Source organism: Phaethon aethereus, assembly GCF_964289735.1.
Source record: "Phaethon aethereus genome assembly, chromosome: Z".
NCBI classification, from domain to species: Eukaryota; Metazoa; Chordata; class Aves; order Phaethontiformes; family Phaethontidae; genus Phaethon; species Phaethon aethereus.
In genome coordinates this window covers 12,120,254-12,140,018 of record NC_138577.1, presented here as the reverse complement: position 1 = coordinate 12,140,018, position 19,765 = coordinate 12,120,254, and the positions used below count along the sequence as shown (strand labels likewise).

At 43.6% G+C, this 19,765-nt stretch overlaps 1 protein-coding gene across 1 annotated transcript in view; it reads right to left on the bottom strand.

Moving 5' to 3' along the window:
- The window catches only part of LOC309415350 (protein unc-13 homolog B-like), a gene marked incomplete at both ends in the record, with an annotated part of 220,582 nt that extends 206,252 nt beyond the window's left edge, over nt 1-14,330 (bottom strand). The window contains one exon of the mRNA XM_082012849.1: nt 14,309-14,330. Within this exon, the coding sequence (XP_081868975.1) occupies nt 14,309-14,330 (22 nt within the window). The remainder of the gene's footprint in view (nt 1-14,308) is intronic.
- Between the last annotated feature and the right edge of the window lie 5,435 nt (nt 14,331-19,765).

Genomic DNA, 19,765 nt, shown 5'->3' with positions numbered 1-19,765 from the left:
TGAGTCACAAGGACTCCCCAACACCTCTCCTTTCACCAAGCTTTACATTTTCCAGAAATTCTTGTCATTTGCCTTCAAATGCACAGCTCTTCTACATAATACCAACTCATTTTCATTATCGCTGTCCTCAGGGTCATTGGATCCTTCATGTGTTATATTTATCTACTTCCAAACTGATTATGCCATTAGGGCTTGTCTTAAAAAGAACTTTGACACACGCATTCCTACTTTTTTTGCCACGCCACAAGCAGAAGACATCTATTTGCTTCTCCCACCAGTCTTTGCAATGTTACTAGCTTCTGCTACAGCCAGTTCCTTATACTCTTTACATGTCTTTTGCCAATTCTAATTTTCTTCACAAAGAAAATGACTGCTATGGTGATTTGTGAAGTATTACAAGAGTCCAAATAGATGCATGCTTTCATCTAGAAACAATGGTTAGCTCAGTACAATCTTCCTCTCACAAACCCATGCCTCATTTTATATGTGACCAATGATCTTCCACACCACTTCACCCTGTCTATAAAGTTTTTATTATTCTCTTTAAAGTTGATTTTAAACCCTGCATATTATCATAGTCTTGCCTGCTTTTGAAGTCAAGACACATACTTATCCACATTTATCACCCGTCTCCTTATCGTCGTGCCAACCCACAGAAACCACCTTTCTTGTTCTCCAGTTAGGTAATGCCACTGCTTGCTTACAGCAGTAGTTAAACTTCTGTTTAAAGAGTTCAGATTTCAAGTTTTGCATGTTTCAGCACTTAAGGCATTAAAACTTTTGTTCCCACAGCATATATCTGTGCTTCATTTTCAGTGTCATCCTCCTAAGAAACAATTCCTACAATTCAGGGATCACACCCAGATCATTTTTACTCAATTCCCTGTCCCTGTGCAGAGCAGTTCGATTCCTTCCTTTGTGAGACTGGCTGTTTCTCCTTTTCATGTGACCAAAGCACCTTCTGTTACCTGTTTTAATACCCTTTGCAAGACTTCGCCTTGTCTGCTAAGGTGGAAGCCCCTGCCTTAGCCCTTGACTTCCTGATCCTCAAGATACACTTTCCTTTACAACCTGATTTTTTGCCCACACCTCTCAGAGGTTCTGTGTTTGCTCACCATATCCTGACGCAATGATCAGGTGAATCATCAGCTCTGGGGTCATTTCCTAGGTGGAGCCTTTTCTGTTATTTGAGATGCTAATATTTACACCTGTAGCTTCACTGAATTTCATGCCCTCCTCCATATCCAAGCTCTTCGCTTCACCAAAAAGCTTCTCCAGTTTCTCTAAAGGCTTGACAGTTACTGGTCAACATTTTTATCTGCTTAACTCAACCTAGTTTAAGTTGTGATCACTCAAACCAAGTTTACTTCTATATCCAGCTTCCCTGAAGCATCTTCTGTGCTTCTTAAAGCCACATCTACAGTTAAGTCCATCAAGTTTATGGCTTCAGTCACTATCTGTTGACGAAACTGCCAGATAACACAGCTCTCTGTACTCAGCCATTACCAACAGCATTCATGCTCTGGTGTGGGGAGTTAGTCTCTCACAGTGACAATACCCAGAAATACTTCTCTCTAACCATATTATGAGATTTCTACCCACATTTAAATCCTGGACTACATGCAGTAGATCTCTTGCGCTATCACAGCAAAATCTCTTATCAGCTCTTCCCAAAGCAATTTCATCCCAGCTGGTTCTCTTTTATCCACACTAATGCTGCTTTACAATTTTGCATCACTAACACACAGTGGAATTTTCCCAGTCACCTTTATTCCTCTCTTCCCAGAGCAGGGCACCCCCTCCAATGTCTCTGTTCCCCTCATAACCCCCACTCTTCATGGCTCCTCCTAACCTTGTGAAGGCTCGTCCTGAGTCCTACACCCACAGCCCCCTTCCCACGACTTTAGCCACAGGCTCCCCACTTTGCTTCATAATACTAGTGCGTTTGCACCTTCTTGGAAACAAAACTACTAATTAAAATGCTTTTCACTGTTTACTTTATATAACTGTATCACTTGTCATTTCAGGGTCATGTAATCCCCGTTTCATCTCCAACACCAGCTCCTTCCTAATGCTCTATGCAGAAAAAAAAATACAATACAGGCCCCCAGCAAGTGTGCACAGAGTTAACTCATACATATTCAGCTTTGTCACATGCTGCTCTGCTCCAATTAAGTCTGAACACATTTCTATATCTTTGACCCAAGTGTCAGATATATACAGAACAATAACTTCAAACTCAAGTTTAAAACGGACGTAAAAGGTTTGTCAGAAAACCTCTGTTAAACCACACTCCTCCCACATAGCCAAAGTGTAACAAAATACTGATTTAACACTGCAATCCAATAGATCATGGCATGTCTTTTTTTAACCATAGAAAAATACGTAAACACTTTCATTATAGTCAGATTAGTTATAAAACAACAGCCATATACCTCTACTCACGTAACAGACATTACCCAACTCCATTTTTCCCAATTCTTAAGCACTGGAAGGGCAGGGAATACAGATTTCATAATGGCTTCTCAAATCTAAGGAAAGGCACACCAACTTCTGGTGTTGTGATGCTGAAGCTGGAAAACCAGTCTAAAAAGCAGAAGTTTGTCACATATGATAATAATTAATATAAAGCTGCCAAGAACTGCAGAAAATGCTTCATTAGTTTTAATTCAGAATCTGATCTTTTTATAGAAGACTATAGGTTGTTATACTAAAAAATACTATGTCCTACAGAGGGTCATATTAGATGATTACAACAATCCATTCTGGCCTTAAAACTATAGAGTTTCTAAGCAGTTAATCTCCTCAAAAAATGTCCTACTAAAATGGAGCATACACAGATTCCACTTACTTAATTTGATATGTCAAAATCTAATAAAATTTTGCACATGCAGCAAGTTATACCAGGTAGGAAAGGCTGACATAAAATTGCTGTTTCACATCCATTTTTCCCTTCCCACGAATCCATATCCATGTTGGGTGCCAAATTCAAATCACATACTACATGTTTAGGTTGGTAACAGAAGCTCAAGGTTGGGGGATGTTTGAACCAGAAAATAACAATAATTTATTTCATTAAAAAACAAGACTTTATTAATCTATGAAATGGCATTATGATTTTGGTAGTGTTAAAACTCCAAAATCCAAAACCAAAGGCAGTATCAGCTTTCCAGTAATTTATGGACCCTCAGCATCTCAAAGAGGAACCACATGAAGGTGCCTTCCACAGAGGCCAAACAATCTTCTGAAGAACACCACCTGCTTGCCTTCAAAGAATTCTCATGATGAAGAACAACTCATGAAATTGGGAAGGTTAACAAAATAGGAATGACACATAATTTTCTAAAATGTGTGTAGTAGTTTACTTAACAGTCAAATTCCCTCCTCACCCAAAGCTGATAAGCCACCTTGGCATCATCTCAATTAGTGTCTGGTACTCCTGGCCCTATAGGAAAAAACAGTTATTAAAGATTTCTGGAATAACAGTTTGTGGATCTCCAGCGTATAACTGTAGTCATGACATTCCACAGGGACTCTGTTTACAAAGGACTGTGGTTGTTGCAACAGAAGACTGTGTGACAAGAAAGTCCCTGGACATTTCCTGAAAACACATTCTGAGGTTTATACACGGCATCAGGCAAGGAAAACATCTCTAACGAGTTTCTCTCTAGAAATTTAAATATCTACATATACATACATATATATTTATTCCTTGGAAACTGCTACGTTTGATAAGCAGAAATTTTCAGTTTACGACATAGCGTAAGTGAAATCTGACACAGAGTTTCTTCATGCCTAGCCTTTCCATCACCACCTGACTATATGGAACTATTTTGAAATACCGTTAAAACATATTTTAGAGCAATTTAAAAAAACCCACAAAATTCTGAAAGAACTCAGTTTGCACAGCAGTCTTTGAATAACCTGGTCAAGGATTTACCAAAAAAAAAAAAAAAAAGCCTTACAGTAAGTAACCTTTTTGTAATACTCAGGACGCCAACAATCAGTACAGAGCAGAATAAAGTACACAGCTCCCCATGCTTTAAGTTTATAAAGCTGTTGAGCCTCGATCAGGTATCCACTGGTAAGAAAAATAAGATAAATCTATGAAAACTCCAAAAATTATGGCAAGTCAACAGAGGAGGCCAGGGAAAAGTCATGTGAAGGGTTAGAAGCACAGTGCACTTTCATCAGCACACGAGGCTCCAAATCAGTGCCTGACTCTACAGGTTTTTCTCTGTGCGGGGCACCACTACCCACCCCACTCCCCAGCTCAAATGCTGCCCTGGTACAGCTGAGCAGAGAATGTCTAGCGGCAAAGTCAGAAAAATGCCAGACAGCAGGACAACACTTGACAGATTTGCTACAGCATCATAGAAGAAGTTCAAGCAACAACGCTTGTCTGTTTCCAAGCCAACCAACCATCTCCGAGCTCAGGCCTTGGACAGCAGCCCTCTGTCATCCTCCAGAACAGGTTTCAGGTGATGCATTCCCTTCACCAGTTCACTTTGCCTTATTCAAGCACACCTGCATCCCTGCCACAGAGCCTGCACCACTATGCTGCCATAAAAGTTTAAAAGAATGAAGGGTTTAATGGGCCACCATACTTACCTCCAGACCCAAAGTCCTTTTTTCAGGAGAGGCCAACAAAGACAACAGTAGGTTTGTTATATGTTGCAGACTTCATCTGGTCATAGGGGTGACCAAAGAAGTTCTTTAGCATGTCAATTATTTTTTTAAAGGATGTTTCTTAAACTGAGTTTAAACTTAAACAAAGTTCTTTAAATTTACTACTTTGGCCTGAGCTGAGAAAATAACCATTGAGTGTGCCAATACTTGAAAGTGTCATTCTACAGTTACAGACTGTATATATATACACCTAATAATTATGTCTCCATGGTAGAGCTCCATGCTGGAGCTGTTTAGCAGAGCATTTAGCTGTAAAGAATTAAGAGACTTAAGTCACAAGAGCTTTAAGTAATAAGGTTAAAACCAGTATTCCTTAAAGGGACATGGTCAAGGCTGGACGCCAAACTTCTTTCAAGACTCACCAACAGTTTTAGGCTAGAGATTATCTCAAACAAGACACCTCCTCTTATCCCTCATCAGATATGCCATTCCAGTCCAATTCACTTTCCATTTACAAGGGATGTTCAACTGCAAGGAAGAGGATCAGAGGTCTGAGATCAGCACAAAGTTGTCAGCAATGCTTCCTTTCATTTTTAAGATGCCCTCACCTAGCTGTCAGAGAGACAGCAAACCTGCCAGTACCATGCTCCAATTTCTTTTTCACTTCCCACAGCAGCAGGGTATGAATCCACGCCATAACACAGTGCTTATGAAGTTCAACCAGTACCAGTCAAAAGAATTCACCAGCTGAGAACTTTTCATCATCTAACTTGACCCCATAGTCACAGCAGGTCTCTTGCACTCCATGATGCAGAAGAAGGAAAAGGTACCCAGTGCGTTATTTGTTAGTTAGAAGTGTAATTATTCAATTGAAACTCAAAGTTAATAATGGGAAAAATAACTTAAAAGGACATTAAGGAATCTGTTTTGAAAGCCTGGTGAAGGAGTTCGGAATCTCAGCTTTTTTTGATACAACAGGTAAACCTCACTTCCATCTTTTCATTAAACTATCAACCATAGGTAAAGACCATTAAATGGAGAAACACTGGAGAGTTCCCGTGCCCACCAGTAATTCTTCAGTTCTCTTAAAACTTCTAAATAACAGTCCAACTCAAAAAGGGCTAAACAAAAGAAGAACTATCTTGGATCCCCACTATGATTTACTTTTCGTAAAAGTAAATAGAATTTTACTTTTAATTTAAAAATAATTTTAAAGTTACCTGCAGTAGTTGTAGCCAAATCAAAGAGAATCCCTAGCAATACGCAAGGGACATTTCAGAGGGGGCTAGTTTCATAAAGCTGAGGATAATTATTAGAAAATTGACCCAGAAGAAAAAATTTGAACCAAAACTGTGGCATCAGATGCAGAAATCATTTACGAAGAGTTTTCTAGGGGTCCAAAAAGCCACTACTCCTCAAGCAAGAAGGACAGTTTTAGTCCATCCCACCCCAAAAGTAGCAAGCCACAGTTCAGGATACAAGAAATGAACAGTATCAACACAGATTGACTGGCCCTAGGTGTAGGAAGTTAGACACAGGGGAAAACAAGAGAGTTCAACAACAAAAAAAGAGAGAGTATAACAAAAAAAATCTTAAGTATATTAGAGAAAAAAAATAACAGTAACAAGATTATTGACCTCCCAACACACTCACTGACTTAACTGTTAATGGCAAAGTGACAGGCATCCAATAAACATTTGCCCCACGCTCAGGTAGAGGCAAGTACTTGTGTGACAAGGTACTTTCCAGCCCATCAGTAACTGAAGATGACATTAAACATCCAAGATGCAAATAATAAAAATCAGAAGGTCTAGGTAACTGGCACTCAGATGTCAGTGAAAAACTCTGCAGCCCAGCAACAACTGTTTTAAATGCATCCTGAGAGATTAGAAAACAAGCTTCAAGGAGAGCAGAGTCATAGAATCACAGAATCATTAAGGTTGGAAAAGACCTTTAAGATCAAGTCCAACCGTCAACCTGACATCACCATGCCCGCTAAAACACGTCTTGAAGTGCCACGTCCACACGTTTTTTGAACACCTCCAGTGATGGTGACTCCACTCTGGGCAGCCTGTTCCAATGCTTGACCACTCTTTCAGAACCCCTGGTGCATCTTGAGGCCATTTCCTCTCATACTATCGCTAGTTCCTTGGGAGAAGATACCAACACCCACCTCACTACAACCTCCTTTCAGGTAGTTGTAGAGAGCGATAAGGTCTCCCCTCAGGCTCCTCTCCTCCAGACTAAACAACCCCAGTTCCATCAGCCACTCCTCATAAGACTTGCGCTCCAGAACCCTCACCACACTCAGGACACACTTGGTAGGAGGAGAGGCACCTACAGATCACTCCGCACACCAGACAAATGTCTGAAAAAAATAATACAGCAATCAATGCGTAAGGAGTTGAAGTTCTTGAAAAGTGATGCCTACTATTCAAGACTGGTTTGGAAAGACTTACCCAAACCACACCAATATAACAAGCAGCATTAAGACGTATGACTTACCAGTGCAGGATATTCTCACTAAAGTAAAAAATGACATAATATGGTGGAAAGCCAGTGAAACAGAGTAGCCACTTAAGAGACCAGTCACAATTAGTGGGGTTTCCCAAATACCAGTATTAAAGGCTGCCATGTTTCAACATTCTCACTCCTAGATCGGTCATTTGCCGTTTATACAAAACCAAGCAGGGCAAAGAAGCCAGCGAAGAGGCAAGTAATAAAAGAAGCATTATGCACAGCAGCCTAGGCAAGTGTAAGGAGGGCCTAAGTGAAAAGAAAATCCACCTGAAGTCCTGCTAAATGCAGGGAAATCTGATCTGAACATCCAGGATACACCTACAGAATAGGAATCAGTATCACAGAAAGCATCTGCCAAATTTTACAGGTCATACTAGACAAGCAAAACATGATTTCAGCAAAATCCTTGGCAAAGATGGCTAATGCAGGCACAGATAAGCACGAGTTGGCAATAGGAATAAAGCAGATTTTAGTTCTCCATTTAATGATGATGAGATCAACACAATAATATTAAATGCAATTTTAATTTCTATAGAAACTTTAGAAGTATGGTCAGAAAACAAAGACTGCAAAGAAGAGCAAATTCAAATGCTAAAGAGAAACCTTTCCAACTACGGACTCCAGAAGTCTTTCTATCCAACAAGAGACAAGAATACGAAGCTGCTTTCACATACATCCATACCAAGAAAACACCAGGTACTAGTAAGCTTTAACATACCAAAGAGGCAGAAGTAAGGGAAGACCATACACATCCTCATAGCAGCTCCCTATCTCTTTGCAAGACCATACAACAAATTATGTGAATGAAAAAGCAAAAGTTATTTAGGCACATCGCTCTGCTTTAAGCTCTCTTGGAAAAGCACTGAGCACAGTTTTCACTGAGTGATTAAAGTATTTTTCAAAATATCAAGTAAAATTTGATCACAAGGCATAAAAAAAAATATGTAGGAGGAAATTTCAAAGGAAATTTATAAGAGGATCACTTGCCATCAGACATATGCATTTCACATGCCTCCAAGTCAAATATTTGAAGTAAGGTCCTGGATTTAAAAAAGCAGTTTCATTTGCTTGGACTTTATATGCCATTGTGTAAATTGCAACTAGCTCTCAGACAGTTAGAGTTCAAAACGAGGATCTTTCAGCATTTGGATTAAATCCAGCAGTTTAAATTCAGCAGTTTGATGCATATTAGAACTGTATGTTAACAACAACATTAGTAAGTTTGACCTGGCAGATCCCAAACTGAAGGAGTCAACTGAGAGAACACCAAAAAAGCAAGAAGAAAGAAGATGCTATTCAAATTCAGGAAGCATCTCCCCACATTTCCCTCATCCCACTGAAATCATAGAGGGGTTTCAAGTAGCTCTTAGTCCCTAAATACTTAAAACCAAGACTCCACACTCTCTGTTGAAACTTTTGCAGTAAAAGTGTCCAAAGCTGAAGGAGAGAGAGTTTGAAACAGGAAAATGAATGACTGCCTGTGCATCACAAACCAAATGTGGTTTGTAGGTTTTAAAGATTCCTATTATTTAACAGAAGAAGCTTGAAAGTTTAAGTTTTCTCTCCTATTAAGCCAGAATTTACATCTTTAGAAACCCCAAACTTAAGACTCAGCACAAAGAAGCTCCTTTAGTAGCAGTCTTTTATCTTAGTATTACTATGCAAACTCCTCATGCATTTTATTTTGTTCCAACACTACATACATATGTAGCTCCCTAATTGCAGCTAGAGAAAAGGAGTTCATAATACTTACATAGCAAATTCTTCATGAAGCATCATATTTTTATTCATAACATACTTTTATAACCTGTACTTCTGCTACCACTTTTAGAGTCCAATTCTGTTCTTTTCTGTTCTCATCTACACAAAGACAGGCTTTTCAATTCTGCAACCATTTCACAATACTGTCACAACACAGCAATACAGTTACCCTACTGCTAAGAGTAATATTTACAAGTGTGCAATGCAGGGAGTTCCAGACAAAGACCTTCACCCTGAGACGGAAAGACCTGGAGGCCCTGCATTCAGCCTTACAGAGAGCACTGAGGTAAACTGAGGCTATTGGCAGTGCAAAGAAGGAAAAAATCCTTTAAACACAGAGAAAAAGCCCTGACATTTGACTTCCAGGCTTCTAGTTATGCATATTTCTAAGTACTCCACATGACGAACATGTTTTCATTTCTCTTATCATTAACACCCGTTTCCATTTTCCCTATTTGTTTCTTTCACTTGGATGACAACAGAGTTCAGTTTGACTGACAGGTACCAGAACGTGAATTTCGCTGGCAATACAGGGACACACAGTTAAGTTCACTGAGCAGTATTCCAGCACACCAGCTATACTGACACACCAAAATTGTCACCAGATAAGAAAGCTTTTCTAACTCTTCAGAGCAGCAGCAAGATAAACGGTAGGCAAAAAAAAAAAAAAAAGTCAGTGTGATTTCAGACAGCAGTCAACAACTTCAAATTTTAGAGTGAAAGACTAGAAGAGATCACCTAACTCAATCTCCTACATAGCTCAGGCAGCCAAATCTCACACAGATACTGTGGATTGGGCCCCAAACAAAAGCACTATGCCTTCATGGGATCAAGCCAGGTAACCGGGCACAGGGATGAGGGACGATCCCCACTGCCAATATCCTTGCAATAGCAAAGCAGCAAAGCATTTCAGACATTGATACAGTGAACAGGACAGGCCCGGCATGAGACTAAGAGACACAATTTTTACTGTAATTATCAGACAGATAAGGTAGATCAAGACGCTAGGAAGATAGAGGCACTGAAGACACAGCATAAGCTGTTATTAAGCAAAGAGGAGGAAAACTAAAAGAGAACCATCACTAATCTGAGATAGCAAGAGCTGGGGACAAAGTGAGATGTAGTAAGAGTGAGCAAGTGAAAGGGTCTGAAGTATATCTCAGGACAATGATGCAAACAGAGCAAAGGAACCGATGGCAGAGCACCCGTGACCGGGTGATCCAACCTCAGCAGGGTCCTTCTTTGCTACGACTCTTGCAAGCTGTGCTGGGATAGTAGTTATTTCTAGCTGTAAGTCAGAAGACAGGAAAGATCAGAAGAAGAAATTTAATTAAGTTGAGACCTGAGGCAAAATCAAGACTTCCAGGATAAGGCCAAGAAAGTTAACGATGCAAGACTGATGTGAAAAACTAGACTGCTTCACTGGGTTTAGTTTTATAAGTGCTATTTCCACAAATACAACACTAAATGCAAACTAATAAAGCAAACTATGCCAAGAGAAGATTATCAGACATAATCCAGACACAGCTGCTCTAAACAGGAGTATATGCAATCTCTTTTGCAGTTAAGCAATAGAATCAAAATACAAAGAAGTTTCTTCTAAAAGCCTCAATCATGTAATATTCAGGATTTGTTTTCTCCTTCACTTCACTTACACCCTCTGCATATTTTCCTGCTCCAAAAGAATCTCTTAATTTGCTCCTACAACAACCTGTTACAACTGGCTCACTTCATCCTTTACACACTGGCAGGTGAGCCTAGACTCGAAGTTCCTCTGAGCTCAGATTTTTCTGTCAGGTACTTCTATGGCAGATATAACTCACTGCTTTAAAAAAAAAAAAATCCTGATTTGTTATCTAAGAAGAAAATGTAAAAGGAACGTGCCGCTAACCATGAGATCAAGAAGCTGTGTATGTCCCTGGTTCCCTCAGTAAGTTTGCAGACGACACCAAGCTGGGTGGGAGTGTTGATCTGCTGGAGGGTAGGAGGGCTCTGCAGAGGGATCTAGACAGGCTGGATCGCTGGGCAGAGGTCAACTGTATGAGGTTTAATAAGGCCAAGTGCAGGGTCCTGCACTTCGGCCACAACAACCCCATGCAACGCTACAGGCTTGGGGAGGAGTGGCTGCAGAGCTGCCCGGCGGAAAGGGACCTGGGGGTGCTGGTTGACAGCCGGCTGAACATGAGCCGGCAGTGTGCCCAGGTGGCCAAGAAGGCCAACAGCGTCCTGGCCTGTATCAGCACTAGTGTGGCCAGCAGGAGTAGGGAAGTGATTGTGCCCCTGTACTCGGCACTGGTGAGGCCACACCTCGAATCCTGTGTTTAGTTTTGGGCCCCTCACTACAAGAAGGATGTTGAGGTACTGGAGCGTGTCCAGAGAAGGGCAACGAAGATGGTGAGGGGTCTGGAGCTCAAGTCTTATGAGGAGCTGCTGAGGGAACTGGGGTTGTTTAGTCTGGAGAAGAGGAGGCTGAGGGGAGACCTTATCGCTCTCTACAACTACCTGAAAGGGGGTTGTGGTGACGAGGGTGTTGGTCTCTTCTCCCAAGTAACTAGTGATAGGACGAGAGGAAATGGCCTCAAGTTGCACCAGGGGAGGTTTTAGATTGGATATTAGGAAAAATTTCTTCACTGAGAGGGTGGTCAGGCATTGGAACAGGCTGCCCAGGGAGGTGGTGGAGTCGCCATCTCTGGAAGTGTTCAAAAAACGTGTGGATGTGGTGCTTCAGGACATGGTTTAGGGGACATGGTGGCGCTGGATTAATGGTTGGACTTGATGATCTTGAAGTCCTTTCCAACCTAGTGATTCTGTGATTCTGTTAGCTGCTCTTTCAGGAACAAAGGCAGCACTCAGATGTGTTTGGTGTGCGCTGTTTTAGATTAGCCATTCATTAAAATACTATTAATGTGCATAATTCAAGGCAGGGGGGGAAATAAATCAATGAATTACAACACTATCTTTCTGGCTGCCAGGCTTCTTGTTACACTGCCACTTAGGGTTTTTTCCACATTTCCCTTTATCTGTGAAACTGCAATTCAGAGGCTATTAACAGTGTCCCAATTGCCTACATTTCTTACACGGGTTTTTTTGCTGTCTTTCATTTTTAATCTCAGGTCTACAGCATCCAACCTCATGTTACTATGCAGTCTTGCATGTGAACCATGTCTAATGGGAAAAAAAGCAGCTTTTCCAACTTTCTTAGTAACAGCTGCACTGTTTTCTCAGCAAGATTAGTTCATTTCAGGGGAAAGGAAAAATGCAGGAAAAGTGTCACTCCTTTAAAAAGGTGAGAGTTAATAGATCTTCCTCTGCCTTGCCCCAAAAATTATTCTTTTACTTCAGCTCCTGGTACCCATTTTGGTTTTCAGACTGCTCTACCTCAGCATACTTCCATTTTACATTTACCAGTTCATACTTGAGATCTCATCAGCTCACTCTCTCAGTCATGACCACTTCAGAAAAAAATGTTCCTTCAAGTTTAGTAAATTGACTATATTCTGCATTCTTATAATAAGGTTGCTCAGTATCATCTACCTGAGTTACTGATGGTATTTTCTACTGTCTTAGCACAACAGATGGAAATGAAAGATATAATTTTCACAATAACTGTCCATCACACACACTCACCAGCCACTTGAAGTTTCTTCTTTAGCTCTTTACACGTAACCAAAGAGTAAGCCAAACACAAGAGCACATCATTCCAGGCTGCTGAAAAACGCTTTTGTCCCAAAGACTCTACAGACCAAGGATTAACACCCTAAAGAGGCGAGACAATTTCAGCAACTCAAACATCCTCTTCATATTCTTTCACTACTCTTAGCAGATGGGGCATAAACACATCTCTGTAACAGGGTCAGCTCCAAGTGGTATCAAAGCCACATCTCTTTAAAGCACAGCCTGAGAACATTTTGATGATGAACCACCAAAAAGAATGAAGAAGCACTTGTAACATGTAAGCATCCCTGAGCTAGTGAGAATCAGCTTCAATGAAGACATTTTGGCAAAGCCTTCAATATGGACTAGACAAGTCTACCAGAGATGCTATATGTGCTTCACACTTTACACCGAACTACATCAAAAAAATTTTGAAGATAAACTTTGCATTTGTACACCTCTCCTAACTCCTTAAACACAACAGATGTTTAATAAAAGGGCTGAAACTTAATTTAAAAACTCTCCCACAAGAACAGCATTCTCCCCAAAATAAGGCACACTCAAGATACTCTGCTGGCATCTTTTTCTTAACACCATTGTCAACACAAGGATTTATACTCAAAAATGTGGCAAACAGCTGGATGAAGAGCTATTATCAAATCAACTGATGTGAGCGAAAGAAGCTCACCTGTCAGCAGCACACTGGTGCTACTTTTTTTTATCACACCTGGCAAAGGAGTTGAGAACATTAAAACTACACTTTTAAGCCGCAAGGCACAGCTGGTGTCCGGGGACACCCTGTGACCACAGCGTTCAGCGCAGAACACTGACAGCAGACACGTCCCAGAACGATGAGTCCCGGCAGATGGCTTTCTCCGGGGATTTTTTTTTTTTTTTTTTTTTGGCACACAAGAGCAAGAAATTGAAAACCAGAAATAGAGAGCAAGCCGCTAGCACTATAATCCAGCCTGCATGAGAAAGGGCCGCCTTTCAGTAACCTGTTCAGCAGGGGAACGAGGCTTGATAGCAGGATGAGAAGATAATTAGTAACGTATCTGAAATGATAATGCAGCATGTTACAAGCAAGTATACGGAGAGCAAAGACTGCAACGTTAAAGCCAGCGACAGCAACCGGCTTCCTGCGAGCTTTCATTCAGCAGCAGCAGCAGCGCTTCAACTCGTGCCCAAAGGAACCACAAAAACCAAACACGGCTCCTCCTCGCTCCCGGGGTTTTGGCACCAGGCGGGACTGCTGCTCCTCAACATCGCACCTGCTCTCTCGCCTTCCCTCGCTCCGAAAGCCGCCCTCGCCCCACGCGTGAGGTGGACGCTCCGGCGCGAGGCCGGCTGTGGCTCCCACCCCGGACGGCTTGTCCACTCTCGATGGCGCACGGGCTCAGCCGGGGGGTCACTGTCTCCGCTCCGACAGACGGAAGTCATGCGTTTAAAAGAAGACCAACCCCAGCCCCACGCACGCGTGAAGTCTCCCGGCCGTGCTCCCACTCAAGAGCCGCGTGTCCGGGTGACAGCTAACTGCGGAGGTTCGGCCTTGCCTTTGGGGCCCGGCGGCTTCGCCCCACGCCTCTCCCCGCAGGTGAGGCAGGAGACCCCTCGGGGCGGGACAGCGCGGCCAGCCAGCGCCCGGCCCGGCCTCAGACGCTCCCGGCACCGGCCACCCCGGGCTCCGCCCAGCCGGGACGTCGCCCCCCGCCGCTCCCGCGGACCCCACCGCCTATCAACTCACCTCGCACGCATAACAGCGACATGGCGGCGGCCACCGCGCCTCAGCTGCGGCCCCGCCAGCGGCCCCCACCTCTCCGCATGCCGCCCCGCAGCCACGGGGCGGGTGAGGAGCCGGCGCTGGGAGGGGGCGGAGCCGCCCCGCTGAGGGGAGGGGCGGGGCGACACCGGCCGGGACGGGGCGGGGTAGGGCGGGGCAACCCCCCAGCGCCCCGCTAACGCTGCTCCGCGGCGGCCAGCAGGGGGCGCCGCCACCGCCCCCCCCCACCGCTGCAGTGCCGTCGCCGCGGCAACCGCCCGGGCCTGGGGCTACGGCGGGTGGAGAGCTGCAATTAGCGCCGGAATTAGCACCGATGGAAGGAAAGCACAGCTGGGCACACCGGCGTGGGGTGGAGAGCTGCAATTAGCGCCGGAATTAGCACCGATGGAAGGAAAGCACAGCTGGGCACACCGGCGTGGGCCTCATCGAGATGGATGCCTTCGCCGCACGGCGACCGGGGCGGCTCGGGTTCCCGGGGCGTCGTGTGCGGGTGGAAAGGCCCGGGGACGGCCCGTGCGCGCCGGCAGGCCGCCGGGCAGGGCAGTGGAGGCAGGGTCCTGGTCCCTTTCGCTGCCCGACCCCGGCTCGGAGATGTCCCTGCCTGGGGCAGGGGAGGGCTGTACTTGGTTGGGTTTTTTTTGGTACTTTGCCCCTTTTTTTTTACTCACTTTTCTCACTTTTGTTTCACTCCTGCAAGGCAGGAGAACTTAGTGGATACATGGGCTCCTGCCTGCGTCTTTGCAGGAGTCATTTCCGCCTTTTACACTCCACCTGTCCTGGGACAGGCTCTGGTGTATCACTGTTAAGAAGCTTGACTGATGCACAGCAACAACCTTCCATATCCCCTCATGCAGCAAAAAAACATAAGCAAACACTTTGGGAACAGCAGGAGCAGGACAAGCAGCTGTGATTACTGTGCCTTAAGGTCTCCATCAGTACCCTTCCAGCTCCAAGGTGTGACCAGCTCTGAGGGCTTCCCAAGCTTGACGTGTTTGTGAGGTTAGTAACCCCCAATCCATGTCTCTGCTTGTCCCTGTAAAGTCCTTGCATCCCCATCTTCTGATAAGGTGTTTCACAGGTCTGCTGTCTGTTGCAGGAAAAACCATTCTTTGTTCTCCCTAGAGCCTGGTTCTAGTAATTTTCCCTGATGGCCTCTAATGCTTTTAGTGCAGCTTCATCCTGACCTATAAATAACCATAACACTGCAGAATGTGCTTCTAGTTCCAAACAGAGGATGCAAGGAGAAATAAATAATTTCTGATGTTGAAACTTGACAGCAAAGTGACATATAATGTGATTGCTATCACACTAATGTTTAGAATAACTCAAGAGTCTACACTTTTGAGGTAGAGGACAAGACTCCTAGCTGGGTGTTTCAAAGACACAACCAACCTTCCCACAATTCACACCTAGATGGGAGAGATTTAATTTCTGCCCTGTCCAGCACAGCGTGTTTTACTGCCCTTGTGTTTGCTGCACAGAAGAGTATCTCTGAGATACCGAGAGGAACCACTTGAAAGGACAAACCATGATGTTCCTGCAAACAAACAAGCAGACTGTGTCCCAGAGGTGTTACCAGAGGCAGTGTCAAGGTATTGGGAATACTTCCACTTAGCAGTATGAATTCAGACTGTCGGTGCAGGGACCTGCAAGTGCCAGCACTGAGGCAGGCGGGAATGGAATCTACTCTTCTTACCCCTGAAATGCTGCTAAACTCAAAAGCTCTGGCTTGCTGCTTTGTGTGTGATTCAAGTTTAGCAGTGGCAGGCTGTAAGGGCTCTAGCACACCAGCCTCTGTATTTTGGCCATACATCATCAAAGCTTGCCCTGTCCGTAAGCTGGGCACAACACTGGCTTTTCTGTTAACTTCAGGGGACATTAGTGTTTTGCTCTAAAATTCCTTTACTATTTATACTATAATTACTATAATTACTGTAATTACTATTACTACTACTATTACTATTTATCTGCCACGTGCCTTAGGCTACAATGCCAGATCCCCAGCCTTTTCAGATATCCATTGCTCCTCTGCATTCATCAGAGCCTCAGAGCTTTTCATCAGCAAAAGATCTGCTCAGGGTTCCCTGAGCTGTTCTGATGCCTTTCCTTTCCTGTCTTCCTTTGCAGCCTTGTTGCAAATGAAAACTCTTAAACTGTGCATAAACTAATCTCTGCCATAACCACACAATCCCGTCATGACTGCTTTCCTCCCTTTGCCGGGCCCCATTGCTCTGCCTGTCCTAATTTAAAAATTAAAGCCCTTGACGCCATGATTGTCACACTGTGTCACACAGCACCTGGTACAGCACGTCCCTATCTTGCCCACAGCTTGTAAATGCTACCATAATACAGAAATTATCTCATCAAGGGCAGATGATGCCATACACATTTTAAAATGATAGTAATGTGTTACTAGCAAGCATGGCAATCAAGTAAGCGTCCTGTAGCTAGGATGAGGTATCTTGCTACCAACAGTAACTGTGAATGCTGGGATTATCATAGATGTTATGAACTCCCTGCAGTTCTGAGGTCTAATTAGATGCAAGTGTTTTACCAGTCTTTATCTAATCAGAAGACATCATTTGTGTAACTCCCTACTCTCAAATACGGTGGTTACTTGTGTGTCTGTCCATCCCTCCTCTCCTTTCCGCTTCATATAGGCTGGAAGAAGGACCGTGCCACTACTGCAAGGTAGAATTACCTTCTTCTAAATTACGTTTGCTTCTTGAAATCAACTTCCTTATGTTTGCCCAGCTGAAGTGACATTCGCTAAATGCATCTTTCTCTGTTATTTTTTTCTAGTTCTTCCTCTGGACATAGTTGTCATAAATACAAAAATAGTTTAGTGATAAAAACCACTGCAATAGAAAGAGAAAAATAACTCCACCAGTTCCTGTGCTATCCTCAACCTCTTAACCATGACCAATCTTTCCAAGTCAGTTTCTATAAATCCACAAAGGGGAATGCCAGGTTCACAAATATGTAACTACAAGCAAGGCCCCAAACCATGTTGTAGCAGACTGGATCTAAATTTGCAGCTGACAATGTGCCCCGGTATCACAGGCGGTACACTGTCAGCAGTGTAATTTTTTAAATGGAGAATTTCACTGAATTAAAGAGGTAAAATACAGTGCAGCAAGCACACTACAGTACCTTCAGACACACTGAAACTATATGCCTTTCTGAACAAAGACTGATGTACTCTGCAAACTCAGGAAGGAGGCATTACTACCAACTCCAAAGCAATATCCAAGTTTCACTCCCTGCAGCACAAGAGTTAATTTTTTCTGACTGCTCAGACTCCAGCCATTGGTCTCAGCTCACCTACTGTTGGATAGGAAAGGAATAAATGGGTGATCGTCCACTCACTGCAGCTTGCGAGCTATTTTATACCTGCCTATTTGCTATAGTTTCCCTGTTCAGAGAGCAATGCTGTAGCTGTATTTGCAGTTTGAGTAAACTGTGTTTTCTTCATCTCTTCTTGTTCTTCTGCCTTTTTTGAGTTTTGTATTTCTGCTGCTGGCGAGTGGCTGAAGCTGAAACTTGGCATGTAGTGAGCCCACGTGGGCTTTATTTTAAATCAAAAGGTTTAGATCTGTTAAACCATTTTTTCTGTTACGCAACTGACAAAAAAAAATCATCTCAGACCTGGCTTTGGGGCTAAGCTCTAAAGATAAGGGAGAAAAGCTTTTAATTTACCCTAGGACATTTGGTAGGAATTGAGTGCTGAATATAGACTAAGCAGTTGATTGATATTCTGATATTGGGAAGCAGCCCTCAGATTTGATTGTAAAGGTAACAGGCTAGTGAAATGCCATTCACTAGTATTTCTGCTGTATTTGTTTACTAATAAAATGTAACATTTGCAGAACAGCTAGGGGATCACAGGATCTTTTTCACAGCACTGCGTGGTGTCTTACCTGTGTGTGGGAGCCATTTCAATAGCATCTTGAAATGTAGTTTCCTCTGGAGTGGATCACAGCTGACTATCAGTGCAGTAGCTGAAGAACACCATATACATGCCCTGAAACTCACAGGGAAGTGGCCTGCAATCCTCTCAGCTATATGTAAACCAGAATGTTGGTTTTAACACTCCAAAATGCTCAAACAGGATGACAGCTGTGAAATTTTAAAAGTCTGGGAGTGGATAGGACTTCTGCACCTGCAGGGCAGTGAGGTGAACAGGGCAACGAGGGGCAGTAGCCCCCACCAAACAACCAGCCAGACTTCAGGCTGCAACTTGGGGCATCTTCTTTCCAGTGTCCCAATCTTGGCTTTTACTAAAGGTTGGTGACATCTGAAAGTGACAGTGATCTGCCAATTTAAGGCATTAACCGGTGGCTTAATTTTAATTCCCTTTTGAATCAGAGACTCTCCAACTGTCCTGTTCAGCCTGCCACCATGCCATTGGAGTCCCCGTACTGCATATTTCCTTTTGGCATCCTCAGGAACTCCCTGCAGCCATTTAGCTTTTCTCCCTGCATAGCATGAACAGTTGGGTAGGGTTTAGTCTTTGTGCCTCAAGTCTCCATCCACAAAATGAAGGTTGCAATAATTCTTTTAGAAAGGAGTTATTAAAGATAAGGGCTGTCCTGATTATAAATATGTTAGGAATGATGAAATGCTTGGAGACTGTCACCATATAGCAATTTAAAACAGACAGCACAAAGAGATCTGCCAGCTTTTAGATTACAAATCCATGTTCAAAAGGCTGGAGAGGTGAGAAGAATCCTTTCATCTCAAGGAAAAAACCCTCTGCATAAGGGGGCAGCTTCCATGGGAACTGACCTTTCAATTACAGCTGCTCTGCAGAAAAGTCTTTCAACCGCTCATGCCAGAGTCAATAGAACTGAACCCATTTCTCATGCAATTATCCCAAGCATCCCAAACACAGCATTTCTTCTTCACATTGGGTCACTTTGTCCTTGAGCAACACAGTGGGATTGCACTGCAGGCTACATCCAGTGCCACACACGTGCAGCATAGGGGTTCTGTCTGTCCAAGCAGTGACAAGCAACACCAGCAATGCAGGGTCTCTGTGAAATATAGACCCTGACAGGGGATATTTCCCCAGGATCTAATCATGCACGCTAGGACTGGTGCTCTCTGCTAGTGATACCTCGCTTGGCCAGCATGGACACTGCCACTATTGCGGCTCCCCCAAAAGCAGGTGCCGTCACACCTTGTTGCCATCCAACAAGGATGTTCAGGTGCTCTGAAAGCCTTTGCCTTCAGCTGGAGTGATCTTTCTGATCAGCAGAAATACTATCCTTCGAGCAGTATTTATTCTTGGCTATGTTTTATCCTTAACTGTCTCCCGGTTGACACATACCTGCCATCCATCAGTCAGGAGCTAGGGACATGGGGACAGAGGATGGAAGAGACCTCTGGGCTCAGAAGCCCCGTGCCTACAGTCACACT